At 37.0% G+C, this 19,486-nt stretch overlaps 1 protein-coding gene and 1 non-coding gene across 2 annotated transcripts; one reads left to right on the top strand and one right to left on the bottom strand.

The window, feature by feature from the left end:
* Positions 1–6,558: 6,558 nt before the first annotated feature.
* Trnaa-ggc lies at positions 6,559–6,629 on the bottom strand. The gene has a single exon. It is a non-coding gene; the product is annotated as a tRNA-Ala (tRNA).
* A 7,342-nt stretch (positions 6,630–13,971) lies between these two features.
* LOC124343475 lies at positions 13,972–14,775 on the top strand. The gene is made up of 3 exons (XM_046796801.1): positions 13,972–14,142; positions 14,200–14,360; positions 14,436–14,775. Exons 1-3 carry the CDS (start codon positions 14,000–14,002, stop codon positions 14,507–14,509), a joined length of 378 nt encoding a protein of 125 aa, XP_046652757.1. The 5' UTR covers positions 13,972–13,999; the 3' UTR covers positions 14,510–14,775.
* The last annotated feature ends 4,711 nt before the right edge of the window (positions 14,776–19,486 follow it).

Below are 19,486 nucleotides of genomic sequence, written 5' to 3' on the forward strand. Positions count from 1 at the left end.
TAGAAAATACATTGCATCATCAAAAAAACAATTGTCTAGCAGAGCGTAGTTTCGATCTACGGACCTTTTTTTTTCATCTTCCTAATTCATTTCATCTTCCTAATTCATTTCATCTTCCTAATTCTTTTCATCTTCCTAATTCTTTTCATCTTTGAACTTTTCCTGACTGAACTTTACCCGGACTGAACTCCCTGGGGACTGAACTCCCCTGCTTATGTTTGTTTACGTTATAAATTTAAAAACCATGTTTTAAAATTTGGGTGCTGTTGTATATTTCTTTCTGATTTTTTTAGTGAATTCATAAAGTGCATCATAAAATTGGCTTTCTTTCTTTTTTTCCAGACAATAAGACTTATATTTGCTGCTAAGAATATTGCCTGGTTCTGACTGGTTTTAGGGTTCGAAGGAAAGTCAAGTAAATAGAATTGTTGGGTCGTTGGATTAAAATTTTGTTGGTAATAGTTTGAGATTATCTTCTTAATAAAATTTACTGCTGGTTTTGTTATTCTGCATTCAAATAAGTGATTTACGTTTTGAATTTCATTACATTGGTCACATTTTGGGCTGATGTCTTGCTTGCATTTAATTAGCCTGTCCTTTATTGTAAGAGCTTTATGTATTTGTTAAAAACAAATGTTCTTTTAGGTAAGGAGATAAAAATGGTTTTGTTGTTGCTATAAATCCAGGTTTGAAATTTGTGTTTGGATATTTTAAAACGATTTTAGGTATTTTTTGCTCTTCTGCAATGAGTAAAGTATAAATTTCTTTGGATGTTATAATCTGGGTTATGTTTCTTTTCTCATTTAATTTTTTAATTCTTTCTACTACATTTGCTAGAAATTTAGGTGTATTTTCACAATTTGGGCTTTTCCTTACTGGGAATATCTTTCTTAGTCTCAGGCCAAGCCAATAATACATCATTTTTCCATTTTCACTGGGATTTTTCTCGGTTAGATTATTTAGAATAGTTTTTAAAAACAGTGATTGATATTTGGTTTTAGCATTTGTAAAATTCAATCCTCCTTCATGTATTGGGAGGTACAGTTCATTTTTTGCTAAACTTTCCAGTCTTTGTTTCCAAATAAAATGATGTCCTAATTGCTGTATTTTGTCTGTGTGTGTTTTGGGAATTGGCAAAATCTTTGCTATGTGTAAAAATTTTGTTACAATAAAACTATTGAAGAAAATGACTTTTTGTTGGATGGTGAGGAGGCGGTTGAAAGTATTTATAATGCTTTTTTCCATTTTTTCAATAATTTTCGTGCAGTTTTTGTCGATTGTTGTTAAAATATCTTCATACCAGTGTATTCCAAGCATTTTTATTGATTCTTGAGATGTTATCCATGTAACTGGCCACTGGGTTTCAGTTTTCCATGCTCCCAATTTTAAAAGATATGATTTTGTTCTATTAACTTTCGAGTTTGTTGCTTTCTCAAATATTTCTATACAATTTTCAAGTTTTCCGATGTCTGTAAGGTTTTGAATAAAAATAGCTATGTCATCCACAAAAGCACTGATTTGATGATTAGATTGTGATATTTGTGTTGAATTGATCTTCTTTTTTATGAATTTTAAAAAGGGGTCTATAAAAAGTATGTATAAATACATAGACAAAGGGCATCCTTGTCTAACTCCCCTTTTTAAATAAATTTTTTCTCCGAATTCGTTGTTGATAAAAACTTTGCTGTTTGCTTTTTCATAAAATGTCTTAATATAATTGATAAAAGTTTCTTCAAAGCCTAGTTTCCTGAGGACTTCAAATAAAAATGTTCTATCGACCATGTCATATGCTTTTTCGAAATCTAGAATTACAATTGCTGCCCCTCTGTTTTTATAACTCTTAAATTCTGAGATCTCTTCATATTTCTTGTAGTGATTCTGTGATGAAAAATATTCTATAATGTTTCTATATGTTATAAGATTTTGGGTAATGTCTCTATTTTGGATTCCCCCGTCTGTTCTTCACTAATAATGTTAGGTAATATGTTTTTGAGTCTTATGGTTAAAACTTTTGTTAAAATTTTATAGTCAGAACATAAGAGGCTTATTGGTCTCCAATTTCCCAACTTTTCCTAGGATCCTCCTTTGTGTAACAGTGTTATAATTCCTGATGATTGTGTATTACTAAGGTTTTGAAATTTTAAAATATGTCTGTACATGTTTGTAATTTCTTGTTTTAAAAATGGCCAAGCCTTTTTATAAAATTCTATTGGTAGGCCATCTATTTCTGGGGATTTACCTTCTTGAAGTGATTTGATAGCATCCCATACTTCTTCTTCGGTAAGATTTTTTGTAAGTTTATCATTCATTTCTGTGTTTATCATTTTGCCAATGTATTCTAAAATTTCATTTCTTTTTAATGGGTCATGGTTGTTAAGAGAGTATAAATTGTTGTAAAATGAATGAATAACTTTATGTACATCTGGGTTAAGTTTTCCATTTTCTTCTAATTTTTCAATTTTTCTGTTTTCTCCATTTGATTTTTCTTTAATTAGATTTGCTATTGTACAAATTTCATTATTCACTGGGTAGTTCAATTTTCCTCTGACTTGTTTTCCTTCTTCTTCTTTTTTATGAATAGCTTTTAATTTATTTTTCAAATAATAGTATTCATCCATTTCTTTTTTACCCTCATCAATTTCTTTTTTTACTTGTTCTAAACACTTGCTTAAGAATATTTTAACTGAGTTTTTATCGATATTTTTTTTCTTGCAGTATCCTTGACTTAAAATTTTAAAATTTTCCTTTATTTCTTTTTCCCACCATTCTACTATATTGTTGTATTGTGGTAAAAGTTGTTTTGCTTTTAAAATGAACAATTTTATCTCCTCCTGAAATTCTGGGTCTTCTAATATACTGGTGTTTAATTTCCAAATATTCTTTCTATTGAGTGATTGAAGGTTACTGTCTTTCAATTCCAATAAAACTGCATTGCGATCACTGTAAGGAAAATTTAGATGCATACATTTTTGAATTTGATTTTTATTTACTTCAGGAATGTATATTCGATCTATTCTAGATTTTCCATTTGGGCTTATGTAGATGAAGGAGATTATATCTTCATTTTTTGTTCTGAATGCATCAATTAATTTTAGTTTTTCAATCAAAATTTTTAGTTGGTAATTTATTTTTTTTCGAAGTCCTCCTCTGTCTCTTGAATCTATAATGCTGTTAAAATCTCCTAATAAAATTAAATTTTAGTCGCTTGCTTTCAGGAATTTGGGTAAAGTGTGAAGAAAGAATAAGTGCCTGTTTTCTGCCTTTTCATTTTGTGTTGGTGCATAAATGTTTACGATGATAAAATCTTTAAATTTTGCTCTGATGATTCTTCCATCTTCAGCTTTTTCGGTGGAAATCATTTCTAGGTTTTTCTTGTATACAATAATTGTTCCAGATCTGTAGTTTTCAGTATTATTATTAATAATTATATTGTAATCTACGTGTAACGTTCTAAATTCATTGATGTTTGTTTCTTGTAAGGCTAAAATATCTGGTTTATTTTGACTTATAAATGTGTTTAAAAATTCTTTTTTTGTGTTTGTTTTTATTCCATTGATATTTAATGTGATAATTTTTACCATGTTTTTGTGTGTGATGTTGAGATTTTATAATTACTGGTTTTGTTTGTATAAGTTTGTAAGTAAGATGTAAGGTTGTATAAGTAATATGCGGTTTATATTTTAGGAGGGGTGTTGTCCTCCTCGACTGATTTTTCTTTATTATTTCTATGATACTCTGACATTTCCCTTCTTTTCTTTTTTTCGTTTTCTTCATTTTCCTCCTCCTCAGTTGAGTTTTCCCCATCATCTTCCACTGTGACAATTTTTTGTTTGACTGAAGTTTTAGAAGGCCTTTTCTTATCTGGCCATTCTTCGTTTAAAATGGATTCAATTTCCATTTCATCACATTTATCCAGATCCTGAGTACCTGGAATCGTTTGGGAATTTGGCCATTCATTGTTTATGGCTTCTTCGGAAGGGGTTCCAAAATCAAGTATGGGATTGCTCCCTTTCTCTAATAATCCATTTTCCCCGCTGCATTTTTCAGTGGCATCATCTTGATCGCCTATTTTTTTCCCTGAAGCCCTTTTTCTTTCAGCATTTAAGTTTGGTTTTAAACTATGAAGTGTTTTTTATTTTTTCCATGCTTTGTAAATTTGGTTTGATTTTTCTTGATCTTCTGATTCCTTATCTTTTCTTGGGATTTCTTCCCTGTTCTTCTGACTCTTTCTTCTTTTCCTTTCTTTAGTTGTCCATTTCCCTTCTGGGTCTGTTTCTTCGTCATCAGTTTCCACCATTGAAACTTTTCCTTCGTGTTCCTCAATCAAATTTTTCAATTGCTCAAGTGCCGAATTTGCTGCAGAGTTCATTCCTACTGCCTGACTGTATGATTTCCTTCCTGCTTCACAGTTTCTGGCTTCATGTCCCTCTAGATCACAACGGGAACAAGTTTTTGTTTGTCCTGAATATGAGACAGAGTATCTGTTACCCATAACTGTAATAAATGATGGGATGTTTTTTTCGATCATCATTTCTACGCAAAGTTTTTCTCTCTTTGTTTTGAGTAACTCAAATATTGGAACTTCAAATTGAACACTTTTTATTTTTCCATATTTTTCTAGAGTTGATTTAATTTCGTTAAGATCAGTTTCGTCTGGCACATATTTTAATTGCACTTTCTTCCAAGGACTTCCAGCAATTGATACTGGTATGACATGTATTTTTCCATATTTCTCAAAAGGTATTCCATGGGAATGTCTTTTGAAGAAATTTTCGAAATGTTGCTGTTCTTTAAATTTTGCAACAACATTTTTTGTGTGAAAGTGAAAATCAATAACAGTAAGTTGGTCTTCAATAATTCCTATCTTCATAAACCATCTATGTATTTCGATTTCAAGAGGAGTGAATTCCAAGTCCTTGAAACTAAAAAACAGAGTTCTTTCTCTTTTGCATTCCATTTTAAAGATATTAGACGACAAAAATTGTGAATGTGCAGATTTTTTTTTTTTGTTTTTTTTTTTTTTTTTGTGTGCAAAATATTAAGGGCTAATATGAGTCTGGGTGTGAGTGAGTGAGTGCAAAAAAGTGATTTTTTATTTTATTTTTATTTTTTTTCTTTTTATTTTTCTTTTTCTTTTTCTTTTTAACTCAATTTTAAAACAGGAAATTTAATGAATTAAAGATGATTTTATGAATCAAAATGATTAAAGTTAATTGGGAGAGATTAATTTCGAATTTTGGAGAGCTCTAGAAAACCATCTGAACTCGAGTTAAGCGCTCTACCAACTCGATCTACGGACCTCTGGGTTATGGGCCCAGCACGCTTCCGCTGCGCCACTCTGCTTATGTTTATTCTTTCAAAAATAGAAACTGATTCCAAAAAATTTCTACTTCTGTTGAACATTGGCGATTTCCATTTTCATAATTATCGCCTAAGATGTTAACCAACACGATTGACATGGTTTATTATTAAAGTTACTTTTGATTAGATTCCTTAGTGACTCACGAGCTTTATGTTGCTTTTTTTTTAGGTGATCTTCAAATACGAGAATCTGATCAAACTACTCTTTTGCAGAAATATTTCCGAGTTCTTACCAAACTAGTACTGCATCGACCGGGAATTGAACCCGGGCCGCCCACGTGGCAAGCGAGCATTCTACCACTGAACCATCGAGGCATAATTGTTCAAGTCTACTGTGCACAAAGAAATTTTTAGAAAATACATTGCATCATCAAAAAAACGTTTGTTTAGCAGAGCGTAGTTTCGATCTACGGACCTCTGGGTTATGGGCCCAGCACGCTTCCGCTGTGCCACTCTGCTTATGTTTATTCTTTCAAAAATAGAAACTGATTCAAAAAAATGTGTTCTTCTGTTGAACATTGGCGTTTTCAATTTTCATAATTATCGCCTAAGATGTTAACCCACACGATTGACATGGTTTTGCAATAAGTTACTTTTGATTAGATTCCTTAGTGACTCACGAGCTTTATGTTGCTTTGTCTTTAGGTGATCTCCAAACACGAGAATCTGATCAAACTACTCTTTTACAGAAATATATCTGATTTCTTACCAAACTAGTACTGCATCGACCGGGAATCGAACCCGGGCCGCCCACGTGGCAAGCTAGCATTCTACCACTGAACCATCGATGCGACTTTGCTTAAGTCTACTGTGCACAAAGAAATTTTTAGAAAATACATTGCATCATCAAAAAAAAATTTGTCTAGTAGAGCGTAGTTTCGATCTACGGACCTCTGTGTTATGGGCCCAGCACGCTTCCGCTGCGCCACTCTGCTTATGTTTATTCTTTCAAAAATAGAAACTGATTCCAAAAAAATTGTTCTTCTGTTGAACATTGGCGATTTCAATTTTCATAATTATCGCCTAAGATGTTAACCCACACGATTGACATGGTTTTGTATTAAAGTTACTTTTGATTAGATTTCTTAGTGACTCACGAGCTTTATGTTGCTTTGTTTTTAGGTGATCTTCAAATACGAGAATCTGATCAAACTACACTTTTACAGAAATATTTCTGATTTCTTACCAAACTATTACTGCATCGACCGGGAATCGAACCCGGGCCGCCCAGTTGCCAAGCGAGCATTCTACCACTGAACCATCGATGCGACTATGCTCAAGTCTACTGTGCACAAAGAAATTTTTAGAAAATACATTGCATCATCAAAAAAACATTTGTCTAGCAGAGCGTAGTTTCGATCTACGGACCTCTGGGTTATGGGCCCAGCACTCTTCCGCTGCGCCACTCTACTTATGTTCATTCTTTCAGAAATAGAAACTGATTCCAAAAAATTTCTTCTTCCGTTGAACATTGGCGATTTCAATTTTCATAATTATCGCCTAAGATGTTAACCCACACGATTGACATGGTTTTGTATTAAAGTTACTTTTGATTAGATTCCTTAGTGACTTACGAGCTTTATGTTGCTTTGTTTTTAGGTGATCTTCAAATACGAGAATCTGATCAAACTACTCTTTTGCAGAAATATTTCTAAGTTCTTACTAAACTAGTACTGCATCGACCGGGAATCGAACCCGGGCCGCCCACGTGACAAGCAAGCATTCTACCACTGAACCATTGATGGGACTTTGATCAACTCTACTGTGCACAAAGCAATTTTTAGAAAATACATTGCATCATAAAAAAAAACCTTTGTCTAGCAGAGCGTAGTTTTGATGTACGGACCTCTGGGATATGGGCCCAGCACGCTTCCGCTGCGCCACTCTACGAATGTCTGCTCACCGGATTTACCTTCCATTACGGAATTGTTTCAGCTGCCTATGAAGACTATACAGGATGCGAGGAACTTGAAAAAGCTACTGAAAGTTCAACATAATGCATCTAAAATGGTAAATTTCAAACATTCCTCTAATAAATAATGATCTAAATTTTATATTCATCTTGGTTATTGCAGAAGACGTTCGTCATTGGGATAGGAGGGACTACGAATTCCATGGTTGGAAGGGTCATGAAGTCAATCATGACCTACCGGTGTGGCAGTTGTTTCTGTTATCTAGGCCTGAATGAAGATAAAGTGGCTTTCAAGTCAACCACTATTTGTGAGATTGTAATTGGTGAGTGCTTAGTATTTAGAATACATTTTTATTTTAACATTTCTTCCGTCAATTTTTTAACGTTTTTCATACTTTTACCATTTCAGATGGAGTTCGTGAAGCACACAATTCTTTGACAAGAGATGCAGTTGAAGCGAAGATAAAGAACTGGCTACGTCACTGCCCAATATATGCGTCGAAACAAACTGACGATGGAAGCCAGAGTGGAGAAGACGAGGAACAAGAAGAAACCTACTAAACTAAAGACTAATTTTTCATTGTCTCTGCGAAGTAATTTGACTATTTTATGTTTCTGTTGTATATGAAGAATTAAAATTAATTTGAGTTTGTTTCCAAAATATTACTGAGTCTCTTGATTTTATAATAAATTGAGCGTGGTTCATTCCTATTCAGCCATGTATGCAGCCGCGATGAAATTTAAAAAGAACGAGGATATTATTCGTATAAAAGACGTTTAAAATGCATCTCAATGGTTCCATTTACATCTAAATCCCGTCCAAATCCCGTCCAAGGTTCATCTAATGGGACCGGATAGGAACCACTATCGGATCTCGTCGAAGCGGACATTGGCCATACGTAAAAGACGTCCAAGGCATGTAAACTTGGGAATCTGCTATGTTCCGAGTACATCTCAGACGTCTCAAAGTGACGTGTTTGGGACGTCTTTGGGACTGCACTGTGCTATCTGGGATGATACGGAGAGGAAATGACATCCAGAATCGAAGAAGAGAAGACGTCATTCTGGGCTTTCGGGACCGGTTTAAACTTTGTATATGGGGCAAAGAAACAATGAACGATAAAATAGACCAACATGTAGCATTCCCAAACCCCCCTGATTGACAGGTCGTATACATCCGACCTTTGTGGTCTTTCTACTTTCCCCATCCAAATGTAGTTCATGACCACTGACAAAATTCGGTAAGCCATCTGGCTATTACACTGAAGAATTTGGGCTATGCATACAGTTCTGGAGAGAGCCCTCGTCTTAATAAAATTCACCCTCTGGTAGAGAGTGAATCGACGAAAAGCACTCTCTCGCAGAATGCCATGAAGATAACCAAAGGCATCCTTCCAAACCCTATCAGCAGTCTCTACAATGGACGGAGAAAACTTGATACCTAACAGGGACAATGTCGATGGTGATTCAAGCCATGGCAGTGGCCACTGTGATTGGTGTTTCCAGTTCCCAAGTCCTAGGGCTTTTGTTTTCTTTTTGTTCGTCCTTGCCCTTGTCCATTGACAGAAGAGGTCTAAGACCTCTCCAGCCTTGACAACGTCATCATCACAAGACAAAAACAATGTGACGTCATCGACAAAGGCTTTGACAGTAAGTTTTTGATCAAATACCCTTATTCCCTGGAGAACATGCGACAAGCGAACAAGCAAAGGCTCGATGTACAGAGCAAAAAGATGCATGGACAGGGGACATCCCTGTCGGATTGACTGAATGTCACAGATTGTATCCGCCACCTCCGAGCCGTTGAGAATTGAAATATCTGCTACCGAGTACATAGTTTGTAGCCAACGGACGAAGATAGCTGGATAACCCATGACATCCAGGATCTTCCAGAGGACATCCCTATTAACCAGGTCATAGGCTTTTTCAAAATCGACTGCTACTATAGCACCCCCCATCCCCGTAGTTGGAGGGTCGGAATCATGACATCCCCGGTCATAAACGAATTGAATGACGTCCCTGAATAAGCAAAGATTGTCAAAAATAAGTCTACCAGGTACCCTACCTTTTTTATGAGGCCCTATATTAGCTGACAGGGACTGCCTCAACCGTTTCGCTAAGATAGATGCCAGGATTTTGTAATCACAGTTCAGAAGAGAAATTGGTTGAAATTCCCAAAATTCTACATGTATCAGAAGACTTGGGGATCAGTCTAATTGCCGCTTGTCCCTGTGATGGTGTAAGGGAATCCCTTTCCAGATTATGGTTAAACATATCCAGGAAATGAGGGGCAATCGCGTCCAAAAAATTCAAGTAAAATTTGTAGGGAATGCCATCGATACCACGTTGTTCTTTTTTGTTTCTAAATGGGCAGATTTAATTTCAAGGATGGAAATTGGTGCAGTAAGGTTTGGAGCAGGTTTACAGCAATCTCTTACTTCCCCAAGAAACTCAGTCCCTGCTAGCATGTCAGAAGAAGGTTGGTTCTTGAAGATTGACGTAAAATGTGAAATCATCTCTCTTGAAACATACTCTTTGGAGGTAAGAACTCTGCCATCGGGGGCAATGATCTTCTCAAAGCTACACTTACCAAAGTTATCTTTGGCACGGTTAACATGGAATATGTTTGCTTTTTCTGTGTCTGGGCAATCAAAACAGCGACAACGGATTCCAAAATCCCTGAGTGTGCTCTCCTCCTACGACTTTGAGTATTTCCTCAACTCTTTGGAGGCAACCCAGTCAAAAGGATCTATTTGTGAAATCTCCTGAAAGCAAGTTTGGTAGAAAGACCTTGTCTCCCTGATCATTCTTGCTCTTTGCCTGCAATAACCCAGATAGCACAGTGCAGTCCCATAGACGTCCAAAATACGTCACTTTGAGACGTCTGAGATGTACTTGGCACATAGCAGATTCCCAAGTTTACATTCCTAGGACGTCTTTTACGTATGGCCAATGTCCGCTTTGCCGAGATCTCATAGCGGTCCTTATCCCGTCTCATTAGATGAACTTTAGACGTACTTGGGACGGAAAAAGGATCTCAAGAAGTCATTAATAATAAATCTTTTTCTGGACTCTGAATTTCGTTCCTTTTTTCTTCGACATTTGTTCACGAACGCTGATCCGGATATCCGGACGACAAGTTTATTTGTCAAAGTATGCAAAGGGTTACCGGACACACTACATAAATCGACTGCATACTAATAGCATTGTTGAAGAAATATGGAATCTGAACCGGGGATCGAACCCAGATCGTCGTGGTGAAAGCCAGTACTATACAGATGGGCCACGAATTCATGTTTGCAATTTTGAAGATAAAGGTAATAATAAGATTTTAGAATCAAACTTTGTCGCGAAAAGACAAGGACAGTTTCTCCGAAATTTTCTAAGTATCAAGAAGGAGCCAAAAAATAAAAACGGGACGCATCAGAGACTTCTACGAGAGGGAGTAAAAATGACGTATCCAAAAAGATGAAAAATGAGTAACGTATTCAAATACGGGCTCGCAATGGGACATCTTAGAGATTCCCCTGTGCCCACCGCACCAGCCGCATGGCTTTGGTCCCGCCTTGGGACCAAAATTCCTATCTTAACAGTGTTGGTATTTCATCTTTACACACCTTCATTACAGTCATATTTTGCCCCAGATAGCTCTTTTTTCTGAAAAGGTTTTTAAACAAAATTGGTGGGGGATTCTTTACTACATCTGGAATATGAAGTCAGTGTAGTTGTCAGGATCAATAGCCCCTATCGCAGCTGGGTTCTTTTCATTTCTGCCAGTTTTTTTCTGGCTTTTTTATCTGTTCTTCAGTAGGCTCTGGAAACGTTGACCTTAGCTTTAAAGAAATCAATTTGTCTACCGAACATGCCTACTCGTGTAAATAAGCATTCCTATGAAATGTAATGATTATTCATGCAAACATATATTTAACAAAATTGCATTACTCTACCGGCTTAGAAGTGTTTTCAATGCAACCACATTTTTGCTCAGTGCACCTTTTGTTTGTATTGGCCGAAATTAATGCATGCAAAAGTGTGGCTAGATGCGTACACATGCATTTCACCTAGACTAAATCATATTTTACGTAGCACTATTTAATATTTATAATCTATTAAAAGATGAACATTAGGTGGAATTTTATCCTTCAGTGCATGTACAATGGGCAAACTGCACCATGCCATCTTTAGCACAAGTGACCCAAGGATAATATGTAATACTCAGCTGTTTAAGATGCTGGAACCTAAGAAAAGAAGAATGTAACAGTCGATTCAAATAAAAAAACATAAGCATTTCCTGATAACACACTTTTGCTTTAATGAAGACTGTGTTGCTGTAAGCTGCAATGCAGAAAAGTCTCAAAACCATTTGTTTTCTAGACTCTGCTCCATGGCTGCTTCAAAAATTGACAATTCTCACTATATTTTATAAATGAAATGGTATAAAACCCATAAATATATTAGTAATATTACTTCACTGTTTCTCTCTAACATCTCAACTGAAACCTCTGAATTTGATTCGTATGATGGTGACATCTCATCAGGGACAGGGAGTATTGCTATTGCTGGTATTGCCATCTCAGTGTTATTTATTTGTTGTTGTGAAGAAGAGTGAACTGATAGAGGTTAAGCAATCAAAATGCGCTTGATACCTGGTTTCAGGACACTCTCCCACCAATTTGCTACATTCGTTTCCCTAAGAGGATGCCATGGGGATTGTAAAATGAACTGAGTGATTTTATTTTGAAACAATTCTTCTGACAATATCAAGGTATTCAATTTCGATAAAAAAAAGCACTGGACGTTTCTCCTCGAGAAAGATCAAGATTGCATTTAAAACTGGAATGTATCGACTGGTGATCCCTAATCAGCACAGGTTTTAAGAAGATACATTTAAAATTATCTGCAAACATCTGACTAGCATAAATTCTATCAAGTCGTGATGAACCAGCATGATGATGGAAAGTGTGGCCAGGTTCATTGTTTTTTAGCTTTTTCAAGATGTCTACTATAGTTCTAATCCAGCAATCATCTCTTTTCAGGCAATGCTTATAATTTGGGATGGACGGGAATTTGATTTGGTTTGAGATCTATCTTGGATGACGTCGTCCACACAATTCAAATCACCAACCAACACAAGGGGCAGACGGAAGGTCAAAGCATAAGCAGGAACGGTACGTCTAAGAAAATTGTTTCGCTCTTCCTTTTCGTTTTGACCCGATGGAGCATAGATGTTTATAAATGTAAAAGATTGCAAATCAATTGAGACAAGCCTTCCATCTGGATCTATCAAAATAAGTGAATGGTTCAAGCCATGTTTTAGAAGAATGGCTGTTCCATTTTTGTTGGGATCCATGTTAGCAAACAAGTGGTAACGACTTTCAATAATTGGACAACTATGAAATACCATTTCTTGAAGTCCCACAATGTCAAAATCGCCGTCCCTGCAGAAATTAAATAGAAGTTGTCGACGCTCGACCGACTTCACCCCAGTATTTATTGAAGCGACTCTAAGATTTGTCATTTGGATTTGTTAATTGTTGCTTTTTTGGAGGGGGTGCCCTTGGTATTCTAGAAGGACGTGAGTTTCTACTAGTCAAAGTTGGTTTAAAAACTGGTCTTTTATGTCTCACAACTGTCTGCCACGATTCTTGTTCAGTTGAATTGTTTGCGGATTGATGAGAGTCTTGTGGGTTTACGTCAGTGTCCATGGATTCAAAGGTTCCAGGAATGGGACCCAAAGAATCCAACGTGTCAACAGGAGGTAAGGCCTGTTCAAACTGTGTTTTTTGGATTACTGTCGGGGAAGAGTGCAAAGGTGGAATTTGTCTGGGTGGAATTTCTGTTGAAATTACTGGTCGTTCATTTTCTGTTTCTGCCGTTTCTGTATCGTTAGTCTGAGAGTCAATCTCAATTGTGTCATTTTCTCCAGATGGCATATATTTCATAACAGCCTCTGGAGAAATAGTTGGGTTTTCTGTAACTTTCTCTGGGATGTTCGTTGGTCGTTTTTTTTTTAATTGTCTCGTCTTTTTTACTTAGTGAAACGACAGTCTTTTCTACCACAGCCTCTCTGTTTCGTCTGATCTCGGGACAGGTATTACTAAAGTGGGATTCGTCGTCACAAAGTCTGCAAGTCGAACGTTTACCCTCATACTTCACAATGGCACGGTAACTGCCAATGTTGACATAAACCAGGGGACACCATAAACCAAATATGCACAACCATATAATAAACAACAACAACAACAAATAACAAACCAAAACAAACAAAGCAAGTGACTTACAATTGGAAAAAGGACAGAGCGAAATCGAAACACGTCTGCACCCGAGAATACTAACAAGACATTTCATTTGATTAGATTCCTTAAGCCTCGCTTACAATAGGGTTTTTTAAGCTTTTAAGGTTTTAATTTTAAGAAATTAAGTTCTTAAGCTTTTAATTTTACAACTTACACTAGGAAATTTTCGAGGTTTAACTGCTTAACACCCTAAAAGTTTCATAGCTCAAATATCAAAACTGTTTAGATATTTTTGCTTTTAAGTTCTTAAACTTTCTGAAAGTTTAAGCTTCAGCCAATAGAAATAGTCGAGGGGTGTGTCTTGTTTCTATATTTTTCATAGAGTAGTACCACCTCAAGACTTGCTACATATGTTATTTGATTGCTGGTCTGAATTTGTCTGAGTAGTTTGTAATCGAGGGCTGGCTTTTTAAATATTTTATTAATAAAAATGTCAGGAAAAAGTAATGGCATCACTAAAAATGTGAATTCTGTCCCCCAAAAATCTGTTAACAAACCCACTAGATTCTCTCCTAGAAAGAACAATGGAAAAGGTCCATCAAAATCAGGTCCTAGTTATACAGTCAAGAAAAGGTGACTTTAAATATACTTAATATAATAAAAACTCATGTTTATTGTGTGTTATTCTAGGGTTTCAACATATTCATGGAGTGACGAAACAATTGAATTACTCATCCAGGGTGTTTCAGAGTACCCAGTGCTATTTGACATTACTCGTGCTGATTACAAAGATGTGACTGTGCATGCCCGTGCAAATGATGCTGTTCCCAAAGGATTGCCTAATAATTGTAGTACGTATTACAACTCTTAACTATATTGTAGAATACCTAGCATGTTCCACTTTTTAAAAAATGTTGTACTTGCAGCTGGTGCTGATGTCAAAGCAAAATGGGACTATTTGAGAAAACTGTGGTTAAACGAGAGAAGAGAACTCAATTAAGAAGATCCATCTGGTACTGGTTTGGAGAAATCCAAAAGAAACAGACGCAAACCATTTCCCTATTATGAAGCTATTGTTGTTATAATCGTCAACTACAGAAACCATCACTCGATGGTGCAAGTCTCTTGTCATTTTATGTTCCCTTCCTTGTCAGCAGACGAAGTATCTTGCCTTCTTCTTTCTCGCGTTCCTGCCAAGACAAGTGTGTCTTTCCTCCTGGCTCCATTCAGTTCACTTAAGTACAATAAACGCTTTTCTGTTTCTAACTAAAAAGGTATTTAATTATAAAATCCCACAGGTTATGGGCCCAGATTCCGTAAAAATTTCTAATACATGTAATTTATCTTTTTAGACTGAAAGCATGGCTTACAACGCTAAAAAGACAAGTCACATTGACAATTTTAATGGAACTGACTTCACATCCTGGAAGAAACAAGTTTTGATTGTACTGAAAGTACACAAATTAGACAAAGTTGCTGACGGCACTTTTCTTTGCCCAGTCCAGGAGATTGATGATGATGGAAATCCTCTATTGAACGAAGCTGGAGTACCAACACAGCAAGAAACCATTCAAGAATGGAACGACAAAGATTTGCAAGCACAAGACTTGCTTTTCAGCACTACTGATCCAGGTACAATCTCAACGAGATTCATTTTTCACAATCTTACAGAGATTTCTTTTCCACAATCTCTACGAGATTTTATTTGACACAATCTCATAGAGATTCTCATTGTACAATCTTAACGAAATTTTAATTCTTATAATCTCATAGAGATTTTATTCAATATCGCAGAGATTAACTTATATCTTTTTGCACAGGTGTTCGCAGAATTCTCTTAGAATGCAACACATCATATGAGATGTGGACAAGGCTCACACAGCAATATGAGCAAAATGCTGCTGAAAATCTCTTTGTATTGATTGACCGTTACTATCAATATAACTTCAACGAGAATGACAATATGATGACCCACCTCGCCAAGATTGAAGGAATGGTCGGCCAACTAAGGGACTTAGGATCCCCAATTGATGACAATCAAGTTGTCTCAAAAGTTTTAATGACACTACCATCAAAGTATGCAAACTTTAGAGAATCGTGGGGCCTTCTAGCAACTGCAGACAAAACCAAAGCTAATTTGATAGCTAAACTCTTACTGTCAGAATCCATGCTGGAACACCGACAAAATCAAGAAAATGTCGAAAAAAAGCCAAGAAAGAGATATTGCTCTGATTGCTTCAAGAAACGCCGGTCTCTCTCGAATGAAATGCTCCATCTGTGGAATGAACAATCACAATCATCTTGATTGCCGGAACAGAAATAAGAGAGAATTCTTTAAACCTCATGGGCCTCAACAATCAAAGAAGCCCCGAGTGAAATGTACGTATTGCCATTATCAAAACCATATATACGAAGATTGTCGTACCCGCAAGAGACATGAACAAGAAGCTTCTACGTCCCAAAAACAAGAACAAAACAACTCCGTGGCCCACTTGGCATCCAAGCAGAAGGAAGTGTCTGACAGCGAAATGTTCAATCTCGAACATGCTTTTGTTTCATTCCGTCTTGGAAAACTTCAGGCTGATGATTGGTTCGCAGATTCTGCCTCAACGGAACATATGACAGAACATCGTCATTACTTCACCTCTTTTGAGCCTATTTCCCACAAATGGAATATGAAAGGTGTTGGAAGAGATAATCAGCCACTAGAAGTGAAAGGAAAAGGCGATATTAAAATCAAAATCACTGTTGGTACAAATTTTCATTACGGGATTCTTCAAAATGTTCTCTATGTCCCTGGCATCGGTGTGAACCTATTCTCCATCGGCAAAGCAACAGATCGTGGAATTACAGCCATCTTTGAAAAATATTCTGTCCGTATGTACCGTGGAACCAACCTTGAACTCATCGGAACGCGTTCTGAAAAGGATCTTTATCAACTTAATCTGCTAGCAGTGTCGCCAGAAAGCTCAGCCACATCGTCATCATCACAGACTGTACCAGGTACAAATTCGTTTGTTTTCCCTGCTGTTTCTCTCAATATCTGGCATAAACGTTTTGGCCATGCCCATCATGCCGTTATTAAGAAAATGGAAGCAAAAAATTCAGTGATTGGACTTAGTCTATCAAACGACCCAATCGATCCTGAACCGTGTAAAGGCTGTGTCCTTGGCAAGAGTCACAGACAACCGTTCCCAACCAGTGGCCGTCGTCGTGCAACCAAAGTTGGTGAAATTGTGCATTCAGATTTTTGTGGCCCAATGAATGTTCAGTCCATTACTGGTTCCCTGTACTATGTACTCTTTCAGGACGATGCATCGGGTTTTTGTGTCATTTATTTTCTTAAAACCAAAAGTGAAACATTTAATTACTTCAAAATCTATGTTGCACGCATGTTAACTGAAACTGGTCACCGTATCTCAATTTTGCAATCTGATAATGGTGGGGAATTTTTGGATGGTAATTTTCAATTGTATCTTTCCACAAATGACATTCGTCACGAAACGTGTGCGCCCTACACACCAGAGAAAAATGGTGTGAGTGAACGTTCAAACAGAACGCTCATGGAATCGGCAATGAGTAGTCTATTTGATATGGATCTACCTCGTGATCTGTGGACAGAAGCAGCGAATACATCAGTGTATGTTAATAATCGTGTTCACGGAAGATCGACAAATTCCACCCCGTTTGAGATTTGGTATTGTCGTAAACCTGATGTTTCTTATTTTCGAATATTTGGGTCTTTCGCTTACGTCCATGTCCCGAAACAACTTCGACGAAAACTTGATGCTAAAAGTCAAAAACTTCTCTTCGTGGGGTACAGTGAAACCCAAAAAGCGTATCGATTCTTTGACCGTTCTTCTCACCGGATTATCGTGAGTCAAGATGCTATATTTTGTGAAACACCGACAACTGTCTCAACCGTTTCAGAAAATGTAGCAAAACCTGACCAGCCGATTCATTTACATGTCCCAGTCCCTTCAGTAAATTTAGTAAAATCTGACGGGCAAATTCATTTACCGCAATCTACTCAAACCGAGCCGACAAGTGACTGTGCTACTGAATCTAATTCACCTTTTGATCCTTATGATACTGTAAAAAAATTTCATGGTTTTGAGCCTCTTCTCCGTCGTTCTTTACGCATCAGGACGTCAAAAGTGATCCCCTCTTTCCTTGCAAAACCAAATTTTCCACTGCTAAACGATCCGGACAATATTTTCACTTCTAACGATGCAATTTCCGGTAGCAATAGTAAAGAGTGGGTTACTGCCATGGTGACTGAAATGGATGCTTTGAATCGCATTAAGACATGGTCATTGATGCCTTGCCCTTCGGATAGAAGGATTGTTAAATTTCGATGGGTTTATGCTGTTAAACGCTCCATCACTGGTTTGGTCGAAAAATTCCGTGCTCGTCTAGTCGCAAAAGGCTTCTCCCAAAAAGCGGGAATTGATTTTGATGAAACGTTTTCTCCTGTCGTAAAGTACCACTCCTTGCGTATTATCTTATCCATTGCTGCTGCGCAAAATTTAGATTTATTTCAATTTCATGTTTCTTCTGCTTTTCTCTATGGTGAACTCACCGAAGAAATTTATCTTGAACAGCCAGAGGGCTTTTGTGTTTCCGGTAGGGAAGGAAATGTTTACCGACTACACAAAAGCTTATACGGCCTTAAACGAGCTGGGAGAGTGTGGAATGCCAAGTTTGACGAACTGGTAACCACTTTTGGTCTAATTCTTAGTGCCCTAGATCCGTGTGTTTACCGTTACCAAAAAGACAACGTTTACCTCATTCTTTGTTTATGGGTGGATGATGGATTATTAGTATGCAATACCGCCCAACTTGTGTCCGATTTCTTTTCTTACCTTCAAACCCATTTTGAAATGAAACCAAAAAAGGTTGATTGCTTCGTTGGTCTTCACATTTCCCGTGACCATGCCAATCAGAAATTGTTTGTTTCACAACCTTCTTACACTGCAAATCTATTGTCCGCTTTTAATATGACAAACTGTGATTCAGTCAGCACACCAGCTGACCCGAATAGCCGTTTGTCTGTGTCTAAACTCCCTTTGGATTCTTTTGTAAAATTCCCCTACCGAAATGCTGTTAGGGCCCTCATACATTTGTGTGTTACCCGCCCTGATCTTAACTATGCCGTCGGGCAAGTTGCCAAATATTCTTCCAATCCTGATCAATCCCATTTCAATGCGGTTAAACGAATTTTTGCTTACGTAAATGGAACTGCAAACTATGTCATTTATTTCGGCAGTAACAAAGATGATTGTCTAATTGCTTTCTGTGACGCTGACTATGCGGGGGATATACACCAGACGATCAACGACTGGGTATGTAATAATGTTGAACGGAGGTCCAGTGACTTGGGAAAGTCGACAACAACAATCTGTTTCCCTATCGACTACTGAAGCCGAGTATGTTGCGGCTTGTGAAACATCAAGACAAATTGCCTGGTTGCGCAACTTACTGCAAGATGTTGGGATAGTTCAAAAAGCTCCAACGCCGTTATTTTGTGATAACCAGGGGGCATTCATCTTAGTAAAAATCCTGAAAACCATAAGCGTACCAAACATATTGATGTTCAGTATCATTATGTTCGGAAAAGCCACGCAGAGGGGGTAATTAGTACGCAATATGTGTTGAAAACAAAACAATCTGCCGATATGTTCACTAAAGCCTTATCCCGCCCCATTTTTGAAATGTCTCGTGACTCTATACCTGTATGTTCTATTCCAGGTCTGATTCCAATAACGGAATAATGTTTTGACTCACCTGATAAATTATCCCTTTCAAAGGAATCAAGATTCACGGTGCCTAAAAGAAAAATATCTCATAAAATCATAATTTGTGTTTCCCGTTTCCTCTTATTAAGTGTTGTTATAATCGTCAACTACAGAAACCACCACTAGATGGTGCAGCTCTCTTGTCATTTTATGTTCCGTTCCTTGTCAGCAGACGAAGT

Source organism: Daphnia pulicaria, chromosome 6 (genome assembly GCF_021234035.1).
Source record: "Daphnia pulicaria isolate SC F1-1A chromosome 6, SC_F0-13Bv2, whole genome shotgun sequence".
Taxonomy (NCBI): domain Eukaryota; kingdom Metazoa; phylum Arthropoda; class Branchiopoda; order Diplostraca; family Daphniidae; genus Daphnia; species Daphnia pulicaria.

Excerpts from the sequence above, each read along its gene's own strand:
- LOC124343475 (XM_046796801.1), top strand. The coding sequence starts at position 14,000 with ATGTCAGGAAAAAGTAATGGCATCACTAAAAATGTGAATTCTGTCCCC. Across the intron at positions 14,143-14,199 it reads AGTTATACAGTCAAGAAAAG|GGTTTCAACATATTCATGGA; the intron begins GTGACTTTAAAT and ends GTGTTATTCTAG. Across the intron at positions 14,361-14,435 it reads AGGATTGCCTAATAATTGTA|CTGGTGCTGATGTCAAAGCA; the intron begins GTACGTATTACA and ends TTGTACTTGCAG.